This window comes from Ascaphus truei, chromosome 1, assembly GCF_040206685.1.
Source record: "Ascaphus truei isolate aAscTru1 chromosome 1, aAscTru1.hap1, whole genome shotgun sequence".
Classification (NCBI taxonomy): domain Eukaryota; kingdom Metazoa; phylum Chordata; class Amphibia; order Anura; family Ascaphidae; genus Ascaphus; species Ascaphus truei.
In genome coordinates, this window is record NC_134483.1 from 199,853,775 (window position 1) to 199,866,031 (window position 12,257).

The 12,257-nt window shown below is 46.3% G+C and overlaps 1 protein-coding gene across 2 annotated transcripts in view; it reads right to left on the reverse strand.

The window, feature by feature from the left end:
- The window catches only part of ADAMTS19 (ADAM metallopeptidase with thrombospondin type 1 motif 19), a 406,770-nt gene that overhangs the window by 162,658 nt on the left and 231,855 nt on the right, over nt 1-12,257 (reverse strand). For both annotated transcript variants that reach the window (XM_075600164.1, XM_075600173.1), the window contains exon 10: nt 12,086-12,236. In XM_075600164.1, the coding sequence (XP_075456279.1) occupies nt 12,086-12,236 (151 nt within the window). The remainder of the gene's footprint in view (nt 1-12,085; nt 12,237-12,257) is intronic.

Here is a 12,257-nt window from a genome sequence, read left to right on the forward strand (position 1 = left end):
ACGTGTACACTACCGACACACTTTATCCTAGCAGGGCTAGTTCCGCAAGCCGGGGGATGCCCCGGCTTGCTAGCCCCACTCCCTCGGCGTGCCGCGCGTCACCGATGCGCGGTCACGCGTCATCGGGTGTCAGCGCCCCCTGCACGCACGTCCAGGGCTCCCCGAGGGAGCCCTGGTGTCCCGCGATCGCGGGACGGCGGCAGGGGGTTCCGGCGGACCCGGCAGCGGTAGGGAGAGTGCCCCGATCGGAGGGCGCTCTTCCGCTGCTTTGGCGCGCGCCCGGCACCCTCCGGCGCGCGCCAGGTTACTGCTGCGGCCGAGAACGGGCAAATGCTCGAATAAACTCGGCCGCAGCAGTATGTGTGCGCGTGCGCATGTATATGCGTGCGTGTGCATATATATCTATATCATACAAACACATACATACACACCTAAGCTCCGCAGGGCCCTGTGCCTGCAAAATGTCTCTGTAAAGTGCTATGTAAAACTAGCAGCGCTATACAAGAACAAGCCATTATTAATTTTAATAACACATTGAATTGTACACATTCACATACACACAAAATTAAATATACATATTGTTTACAGTATTATATATACAGATTTGATTTTAAATGAGTTGTTAATATTTAACATTAACTACACACGTGCAATGGAATAAGGTTTAATTAATTAATTCTGAGCTACTCTCCTTTTCTGCTGCTGCTCGGTCAGTTCTGGGGGAAGATCATGTGACCAGGCAACGACTGATACATTTGTGCTCATGTACGTGCACAGCTGTGGTGGGGGCAGGACTCACAAAGGGGGTAAGCGCGGCCCTCCAAACCTAGCCGCCAACGCTCCCTTACCCCCCCCGCCCGCTCCCTTACCCCCCCGCCCGCTTCCTTACCCCCCCGGCCGCTAACTCCCCGGCCGCTGGGGGGCCAAGCAGCCTCGGATCTGCGCCAGTCCCACTCTCCACCACCTCTCACTCCCGTTGTGTGTGTGTGTGTGTGTGTGTGTAGGGACATTTTACTCCTGCCAACAATTTGTGCCTCACTTTCACCCCACCCACCCCCTACCCCTGTCCTTCACCCCCACTACCCCTGCCCTTCTCCCCCCCTACCGCTGCCCTTCACCCCCCCTGCCCTTCACCCCCCTCTACCCCTGCCCTTCACCCCCCCTACTACCCCTGCCCTTCACCCACCCCTACCCATGCCCTTCACCCACCCCTACCCCTGCCCTTCACCCCCCCTACCCCTGCCCTTCACCACCCCCCACACCTGCCCTTTGACTGACGCACGCACACACCCTGACTGACGCACGCACACACCCTGACTGCTGCACAAACACACACACACACACACACACTGACAGAAACACACACACACACTGACACAAACACACACTGAGACACACACACACTGACACACACTGACACACACACACTGACACACTGACTGACACACACACTGACTGACACACACTGACTGACTGACACACACACACACACTTACTGACGCGCGCGCGCACACCCCCACACCCACGCACGCACACACACACACTGATTGAATGACTGACTGCCGCACGCACGCACTGACTGACTGAGGCACACACACACGCACACACTGACTGTCACACACACACACACACTGACTGACACACACACACTTACTGACGCGCGCGCACACCCCCACACCCACGCACGCACACACACACACTGACTGAATGACTGACTGACTGACTGCCGCACGCACACTGACTGACTGAGGCACACATGCACACACTGACTGTGTGTGTGTGCGTCAGTCAGTCTGTGTGTGTGTTTGTGTTTCTGCGTCAGACTCACTGACGCGCGCACACACACTGACTGACGCACACACAATGACTGACGCACACACACTGCATGAAGCTGTAAAGGAGGGAGGGGGGGGAACTGGATTGATGTGAATGGGGGACAAACAGAGAGAGGGGGAGGGGTGAGGAGAGAGAGAGGAGCGGGAACATTACATCCCGGGCAACGCCGGGTCTCTCAGCTAGTATAAAATAAACGTAAAGAGAGGGTGCATACCATTCAATGATGGATACAAAAAAAGGAACAACAGGACAGTCACTCTTATACTCCCAGAAAGTGAATATATATATCATTTACGTGAATCACTATCCGTATTTGAAGTGTGTGTGTATATAAATATATATATACATACAAATGAGCATACAGTAATATTTCCATTTGCTATTTGCCTTGCTATGGAGGGTTTTTGTCACTTTTTTACTCACATAACTTCACATATACATACATATATAATATATATATATATATATATATATATATATATATATATATGTATATATATATATATATATATATATGCAGTGGAAGTGTATTGTGTGTATTTACCTACACACTCACTCCACATTTCAGTAACATACATATACATCAAAATAATATTCACATATACACATTTGCTATAAATGGAATTATTACAATTTTACATTATATACACGTGCAATGAATGGAATAAACACTGTAATATAAGTTTGAAATCGCCTATCCAAGCTGCTATGCATGGCTGATCCCTTTTCTCCAGCTTCCTTGAATGTACTCTATGAGGAAGATCATGTGACCAGACGCTAGTGCACGTTTAGAGAGAGGGAGGGCAGGGCTCACAAAGGGGTGTGCCTGGGTTTGTGACAGGACATGAAGGGGCAGTGCCTTAGCAAATGCTTGTTAAAATAGAATACAAGAAAATTGGTCTTTCAAAGTTGTTTTTTTAAAAACAGAAAATGCTAAAAGTATTATTTCTTACTACAGAACTGATTTATTAAAAAAACCACACATGCAGGATATTGACTGAACTGCAGCTTTAACTGTAACTCTGTCTTATAACAACCTCTCCACCCGGTTTATTTTTCTAGAATCCGAACTGGTAAGGAGCCTCTGAAGTGAAACGATGTTATTCTCAGTTATGGGTGCCTCCAAGTTGCTAGCATATTAACTTTTACTATGTCAGTAAAATAAAAGCATTAATTCAGCTAAAATGATCAAATTATTTGTTAATAGGATTTAAACCGGTCAGCAACAGGAGCTAAATTGCATTATGCATAAGTCCGGGGAGCTCCCTGGTACCCGCGGTACTTACGAGTGAAGTTACTGGTATTTATCCAGGGTATTTAACATTACTGTACAATAAAAAAAGGTGCAACTGGTGACGCTGTCGCTTCATATCGCCCTGCAGGACCCTGAGATGTGGCAGCCATTTTGATTTCCCTCCAATAAGCAGAAGAAATGGTAACTGTCCACAGGCATGTATGTATGTATGTATTTATATCTTTATTTATATAGTGCCATCGAAGTACATAGAGCTTTCCAGCAGTAACACACGTGGCATAACAGGAAAAAGGGCTTCATGCAGAAAAGTAAACATTAGGAAAAGCAGTCCCTGCCCCGAAGAGCTTACAATCAAAGTATTGGAAACTGGCTGGGTCCACGAAGCTGAAAGTAACGCGGTTCTGCTGTGATCAATCAAAGTTTAGAAATCAAAGGGCTGCGAGATTTATTTGAACTAAAGTGTTTGAAGTCTTTCTAAAACACACCTTGACTAGATACATCTCCGTGTAATACTTTTAGGTGATCTCTGTTGACTTTGAAATCTAATTGTCAATCCCAAAATGCCAGTTTGCTAATAGACGATTACATTAGCACATATTGTTTTAGCAGTAAGTAAGGAGAAAAGCCTCATGCATGCACTGTACACAATCAGTTTGAAGTAGAACACACAGAGAATTTGGGGGGAAATATATTTTTGCCCCACAGTCATTATTTTATGTCAAAACAACAACAAAAAGAAAGCTTAAAAACAAATATCTAGCTCACTAACACGACAGTATACTTTCTCAAAGGAGATATAAATAAACTCAGTTTACTCATACCACTGGGATTGTTAATGCAAAGTAACATTTAGCAGATACACTTTTATGGAAGGTGAATCTAATGTCATCTGGTGCAATAACACCTTTGTCTGCGTTACAATGTGACTTGTTTGACCTTTAAAGGGTATTTATGTATAATCTTATGTAAGCATTTACACTTTTTTTTTTACCAATGTAGTTTGCCAAGATATGTGCAATAGTTTACATGTGGAGTAGGCCAATCATTCTTTTGCATAAAAACAATAAACAAAAAGAGGGAAGCATCTAAGAAACTAAGCCACTGTTAGCCAGGACACTGATATACTAGATCTGTGCTTCAGAATGTTAAAACCATGACTCATACAGTATATATTATAAATGCAAAGAATGATACTGTGTCACTGTTTCAGCACACATAAAACATGTATATAAAAATGATAATCTATATATTACCTACCTGTCAGTTCAGTGTTGGTTTCTGATACAGTACATAAACAGAATTCTTATATTTATTTTTATGCACAGAATTCATACATTTCATTTTAGATAATGTTGGAGTATTTTAACTTAGTGAGTGGTACTATGTTGTATATTAGTGTTACCATTAGCACCTTTTTGTGAGTTCAAAGGTGAATGAACTGTGCTTCTTATAACCTAAAACAGAGTTATTCAACGTTTCCATATTGATATTGTTGGGTGTCAATGATAAAAAAATGTAGTTATTTTTACTGCCATATTCACTAGGGGTTTAACACATAGATTACACAGCAATAAGTGTGGGCTAAATTTAACACCAGCATCACTAATAAGGCATGCAAACAAGAATTAATTACCAAATTACATATGAAAAGGTGGTACATTCACCAACAGTATCTCAAATGAGCATGCAATGTATGAAAATGAAAAATTTACAGCTAACTCCCTACTCACTAAATTCAGATACATGGCTATATTAGGCCATCACCAAAACATATTGCCAATTTTCTAGCACATACTCCAGGCCGGCGTTAGGCACATCTTGCATACTGTATGTATATAATGGCTTCTATAGAAAAGATAAGACTTGTCAACCTAGAATGGTGATAAAAATACATCTTAACAATGTTGAACTAATTAATATATAATAAATGTAATACATTTTCATTATTTTTTACTATCAGTGGAGGCTGAGTGCATCTTATAGGGATTCTGTTCTATTTTCTTGGTGCCTTTTATTGCACTGAAGTCCTTAGTTCCAGCACACATACAGTACCTCTTCAACATCATTACATACATTTTCTTCCATTTTTCACAGAGCTTCAGTTTTATTTTTTATGTTTCATATCATGGTGTAGTTACCTCTCCTATCATATTTAGTTCAATCTGTTCTTGAAATAATTTGGGGGCTGTTTTCAAGATGAAATCATTAAACTTTCTTCCAGAACACACAAAGCTTGAGGCAGATTATATTTACAATACTGGTCTAGTGTCCACTTATGAGATTCTTGATATCAGTTCTTTCCTTTTTTATCTATTCCAGCTGTCTATTCTAGTCATGGAAAGCGTGATAATCCGCTGTTTGTCCCTCACTGCTTATAAAAATGCTGTTCTTTAAAACAGCCAGAGCACTGTCATCGGTATCGAATTAAGAAAACATGTTGTTTGGACTTGGTGGTGGTTCAAATATAGATACAACATTTCAAAAGTATCTTGACCTTGAGTCTGTAATACTCCCCAGAACCCCATAAATTGATTTTGTACATGACCTTGATTTTCAAAGTTCTCTTTTGCATAAATGTATAAGACTGAAGATAAGATTTCTGTTAAGAATGACATAAACCGTATGAAGACATTTATATGCAGGATTAGAGAGGGATGCCATAATTAATAGGGTTATATGTATGTATGTATAATTTTTATTTATATAGCGCCCACAGTCAGAACTTTAGAAAAGAGACAAAAAAACAGTAGAGGGAATTATAGTTCAATAAGTGCAACAAAGTCAGACAATAGCAAAGGAAGTATCTGCCCCAGGGAGCTTACAATCTAAGTGGAATTTTGGGAGATTTACAGAGATAGCAGGTGAGGGAATAAGTGCAGTAGATGGCAGTGATTGGCCACAATAGTTGGTAGGAGCGACTGTGTGTGTGGGATGGTAGCCATGAGTCTGGGCTATTGAAATGCATAATTTAAAAGAGGGGAGTTTTAAAGTTTGTCTTAAAGGTGGGGAGAGAAGGTACATGGCGTATAAAGAGTGTGAAGGAGTTCCACAGGTAAGGGGCAGTGAGGGAAAAAGGTATAAGGCAAAAGAGATCAGTAGAGGTGTAAGGGGTGGAATGGAGACAGTAATGGGTAGAGCACAGGAGACGAGCCGAGGCATAACGAGTGATAAAAGCTGATATGTATGGAAGAGCAGATGAGTGGAGAGCCTTAAAAGGTAAAGAGAAGAACTGTGTAGGTGATCCGAAATTTGATAGGAAGCAAGGAAAGGGATTTAAAAGGAGATGTGGGGTTATGTATGTAGCCCCCTGTAAACAGCATAGGCTATACATATCTTTCTCCTACTGTGGTAAGTCCTGTTAAGGGCAGGCACCAGTAGTAATCATGGGTTTTCCCCCTTCACGCCCTACCCTGAGTGATAGATGCAGGCCCCTGACTCTGCTGCCGGCAAGAGACAGAGGGGAGGTCCTGCTGACATCATGAGGGGTGTGGCTGACTCTATTTATCAGCCAGCTCCTGTGAGTGTCAGTCAGTCTACTTCTAGGAAGTCTGTCCTGGGAGTTGAAGGAGAGAAGTAGGTCGAGCTCTCTCCTGGGAGCAGGAGAGATAGAAGGAGAACTCTGGCCTATGATCGTTGGCGAGTGAGCAGAGCTCCAGTGGGACCAATGCCCCTCACCCTGATGAGGGGGTGATGGGGATGATCTACCCCCGCCCAGAGGGGACCCTCTGAGGTGGGCACTGGGGTATTGAAGCCCCGTACAGACCATCCTGTTGGAGTACCTCTTGGAGGAAAGGAGAGGAGAGGAGAAGGGCTGTACACCTTGGGATTTGTGTGTATACTGCTGCTATTGCTGTTGTTGTTGCGGCTGCAGGCTGCAAGGCTGCTGTGTGCGATCTAGAGACAATAAAGAAAGACATTGCTGATCTTACTAAAGACTGTTGTGTGATTCTGGAGTATCCACCCTGGGACCAGGGTCAATTCTTCTATACGGGTCCTACCCCATACCCCTGGGAAGGTATAGAGGATGGAGGCGCTGCACCACCACTAAAAGAATGAGGCAACTACCCCAGAAGCCTGGTCCTGTGTCCCCAACAACATCGCGGGAAGCTCAGGCCCTCCTGTTACCGGCAGGTACGCACCACTCATACACGTGTAGCCAGCCCTCATACACCCTAGATATAGTATCTGTGTCTGGGGGGGGGGGGAATATGGGTTACATTTGGAGGCACTGCTGAGATCCAGATCAGGACAGGCTTACAGCGAAGCAGAGCGGGAAGAGTGATGTGCACTCTCCAGTCAAGTGCTGAGGAAAATAGGGCGCATTTGAAAACCGGGGGTAGTCAGGGGAGCGTGGACCTCCGCTCCCGCACAGTACGCCCTGGGCGCCCTTGGCAGGTCGGCGTAAGATGGGTGCATAGCTATAGCTGTCCTAGTCCCTTGAGGCAGATAGTGTGAGGCAACTGGGGGGGTTAGCCTGCTAACGTGTCCAGGGACCATGGCCCAGGGCCCACACTATGAGTGGCCAAAAGTAGGGACGTCCGTACCTAGGGAGATACCCGGTACACTAGCTAGCACCCACATAAAATGCACCACAGAGCACTTGCCGGAACCGAGTTCAGTGCACGTGAAGGAGTTCTGCCTAGCCTGGGGTATGCCACCTCATATTAGTGGGTACTAGATTGAGCATGCAGAGAAAAGCAGAAAGTGTCAGCAAGTACGGTCAGCGTCTAGGAACTAGTTACACCCTAGACACTGAGAGTAGTGTACAATTACATGTGGTGGGTGCATCAAAGATGGCGGCCGTCACTACATGTGCTCCGCGGAGCAAAGAAGAACCCAAAATGGGGACGAACGCACCATCCACGGCCCAGCAGATAGCAGCCGACCCAAAATGGCGTTTCCCGCCAATCCTGGAGCGAGCACGTGAATCTGCAAAGAGACTGTACGAGAAATGTGGTGGGAAATGTGCAGGGGTTTGGCGCCAAACCCAGATCCCCTGCAAGAGGAGCGGAGCGGCGCGAAAGCTGAAAGCCCACCCACCTGTGCTGTGACTGATCAACAAACAGGTCGCGTCACACTGAAAAAAGGATTGCCCCACCTCTGGATTCCAGCAGAGGGAGGGGGCACAAGGAGAGCCAATCAGGAGAGCCTTCCCCAGCAAAGGGAGGGACAGAAAGCGAGAGCGAAGAGCTTCACTTCTGTCTGGCATTCGAGGAGCAAGGAGCTGAAAAACTGAACTGTTCCACCCCTGAGCTAACCATGTCCGAGATGAACACTACGATCTACCAGCTACCGGGAGGCCTACTGGTAGTGGAGGTGGCGGAGCACGAATACCTCCGGTGTTTGTGCGTGCACTGCGGGATACCCAGAGCGGTCCCAGGCAACAAGGCATGATGCCCTCAATGCGGCACGTTTTACCTGTGGCCTAACGAGCCATGGCCTCTGATCGAGAACCCACGGGGTGCCTCTCCGGGAACGCTAACGGAGGTGGCGGAGATGAGAGACAAGGCTGCCCTAGTTCCCCGTTGCAACCAAGCGGGAAGAACCAAGGCCCAGCCAGCTAAAGAGCCGAGCGAACTGTCGGCGGAGATGGCGTCCGAGACGACTCCGGAGGACCCCAAGATCACCAAACAGCAGCGGAGCGGTAAGGAGACACCACCACCCCCTTACTCCCGCCAGGTGAAAACAGCAACCACGGAGGACGAGAAGGAGAGGCTTGGGGCCTACTTGTCCGTCCGCGAACCGGATGCTCCACCACCGCACCTTCCGGTCCTCGACGCACTTCCGGTGCGTGACCACGGAGCGGATGGAGATTCCGCGGGCACCAGCGATGATGTCACTTCCGGCCCCGACGGGAAGAGAGGCCCGGGAGCGCTGTTCTCCTCAAGGAAAGTAGCCATGGCCACTGCAATGGCCACCCTGAAGATCCGAGGCTCATCGAGAGAAGCGCAAAGTATGGCGGAGAAAGCACCCGAGAAAGTGTCCCTTGGTCACGGTATTACCCGCTTGCTGGACACTGACTTCAACATTGCCCCTGCCCCAACCCCTAGCTCCATTGCCCCGGCCACTGCCCCTGCCCCGTCACGAGTGTTGTCCCCGGGACCTAGCGGGGATAAATTGAGCAAGTATCCCAAATACTCCAGAGACTTGCGGGACTGGGATTTGAGCGATGAGGGGTCTGATGGGGAGATACCGTATGACAGTGTGATACCTGTGCCTAACCCTTTGCCATTTTCTTCTACAGCTAGAGGGAGAGCCCGAGGGTCCCACACTCCAGCAGAGGCTGGGTCGATCAGTACGGTGGTTCACAAGATGAACCCTACGAGGTACATCAATGCCAAAGGGAGGAGAGATTGCTCGCGCTCTACAGAGGCGGGGACGTCCGGTGTCTCGTCACAAGCAGAGTCAGAGGTAGAGCACACTAGCCATTCCACAGAGTATGAGCACCATGACAAGTGGTGGGCACCCCTGTTCACTGGGTACCACGAAGGCATGGACCGTACGCGGTTCCTGCCCATTAAGAATAACATAGTTGATCATTGGTGGGCGGCAGGTGCCTTTACTCACCAGGAGGTAGAGGACGAGATAGATCACAGGTACCGGGAGATAGAACAGAAACTCATCCAGCCCAAAGGCCCCAGTATACTGTACGACGAGATTGCTTTTGTAGAACCAGAGTTTTGGGTACTGCCAAGCAGGGCGGGTCACCGTAAGCTCACTAAGTTGAGCCGAGTCGACAGAGCCATAGTGGCTTGGTATAGGCAGTCACATGGACATGAATACCCTTATGTGCCTGAGCCCATCATGAGGGAAATAGAGGAGATCAGAGACAGTTGGCTCAGAGAGGCCGTACAGGAATACCTTCGGACCAAATTTGGTAAAGCCGGTTATCATAATGAGGACCGTATAAGTGAGTTGGTTAGGATCTGGAGAATAGGGCGGTGCATCTATATGCACAGCGTCATATATTGACCAGAGCATGGGTCGGTCCAGTCTTTCTTTGTGACCGTTACAGATCACAATGGCCAGAAAGTTCGGAAACCGGATCAGAAACATTACTACTAAGGTTCTCCACGTTGGGAGTAACCATGTGTTATATTATTACCTCATAGAGCATATGTTATGTCTATCCAACTGCATGACATGTGTGTTTGTTTCCCAGGTTGTTCACCGCAGGATGGTCCTGCTAAAGCTAGGTCCAAGTGGGGACCATTGGATTCTACCAGAGGGAGAGTGTAGCCCCCTGTAAACAGCACAGGCTATACATATCTTTCTCCTACTGTGGTAAGTCCTGTTAGGGGCAGGCACCAGTAGTAATCAAGGGTTTCCCCCCTTCACGCCCTGCCCTAAGTGTTAGATGCAGGCCCCTGACTCTGCTGCCGGCAAGAGACAGAGGGGAGGTCCTGCTGACATCATGAGGGGTGGGGCTGACTCTATTTATTAGCCAGCTCCTGTGAGTGTCAGTCAGTCTACTTCTAGGAAGTCTGTCCTGGGAGTTGAAGGAGAGAAGTAGGTCGAGCTCTCTCCTGTGAGCTGGAGAGATAGAAGGAGAACTCTGGCCTATGATAGTTGGCGAGTGAGCAGAGCTCCGGTGGGACCAATGCCCCTCACCCTGATGAGGGGGTAATGGGGAGGATCTACCCCCGCCCAGAGGGGACCCTCTGAGGTGGGCACTGGGGTATTGAAGTCCCTTACAGACCATCCTGTTGGAGTACCTCTTGGAGGAAAGGAGAGGAGAGGAGAAGGGCTGTACACCTTGGGATTTGTGTGTATACTGCTGCTATTGCTGTTGTTGTTGCGGCTGCAGGCTGGAAGGCTGCTGTGTGCGATCTAGAGACAATAAAGAAAGACATTGCTGATCTTACTAAAGACTGTTGTGTGATTCTGGAGTATCCACCCTGGGACCAGGGTCAATTCTTCTATACGGGTCCTACCCCATACCCCTGGGAAGGTATAGAGGATGGAGGCGCTGCACCCCCACTAAAAGAATGAGGCAACTACCCCAGAAGCCTGGTCCTGTGTCCCCAACAACATCGCGGGAAGCTCAGGCCCTCCTGTTACCGGCAGGTACGCACCACTCATACACGTGTAGCCAGCCCTCATACACCCTAGATATAGTATCTGTGTCTGGGGGGGGGGGGGGAGATGGGTTACATGTATATTGCAGATTGTTTCAACATTATAGTACTAAGACATTTTTTCTAGCATACTCTACTACAGGAAAGAAAGGTGCATACAAATTTAAACACAATCAAACAGGATCTATCAAGGCCTTCCATATATTTGATATATCGCCATATAGCTTGTTGATATGCAGTAACTTGACATACTGCTAGACATTGTTATACATTATATACTCTTAATAAAATATTGAATTTATTATGTGTAAACTGAATAACGCTGAAGAACTTGGATGTTGTTTATTTTAGTCCTATTTTCTCTATGACAGAATTTACCTCTTTACTGTATATTGTTAGAACAATGTGACATAAAAATGGGGCATGACATGTTTACATCCAGTAAATTTGCATCTCAATTGAAACTGCAATAGCAAAAAAATGTTGTCCAAGTAATTATGGAATATTTCCTGCAGTACTCAGTGCGCCATAGAAATGCAATGCACATTAATAAAAAGAAAAAATACATGTTTTAAGGCATATATAAAATGTTAATGTTGAGTCAGTAGTTGTGAAAGTTTACCTCACTTCAAGGTAGGGCAAGAGGTTTATTGAAGTTTAAACCCAAAATGAATCACTAAACTTAACCAATTAAAAAAAAAGTTGAAAATGTACAAAACAGAAATTATTTATTTTTCAGTTTTGCTGAACTTAGAGGAATATTGTGTTTAACACAGACAAATGTATGATAAAAATTGCTTTAGGGCAAATAAAGTATAGCATCATTTTTAGAGTGGATTTACAACCCTTTGGCTGAAAAATTAGTCAACATATGTTTTATGGAACACTTTTAAAGACATTTTGTTATGTACTGTACCTGCATTTCTTGACAAAATGAAGCTGTTGGTCCAAACAAAATTTGACATTGTTCATCTGCTGAATACGTCACCCCTGGCAGCTTGGAGGGAATAATCACAGAGCTGATGCTTTGGGGATTTGTCTGCAGCAAACAGTTACTGGCTTTTGACCTGGCAACATACAGAGATTTA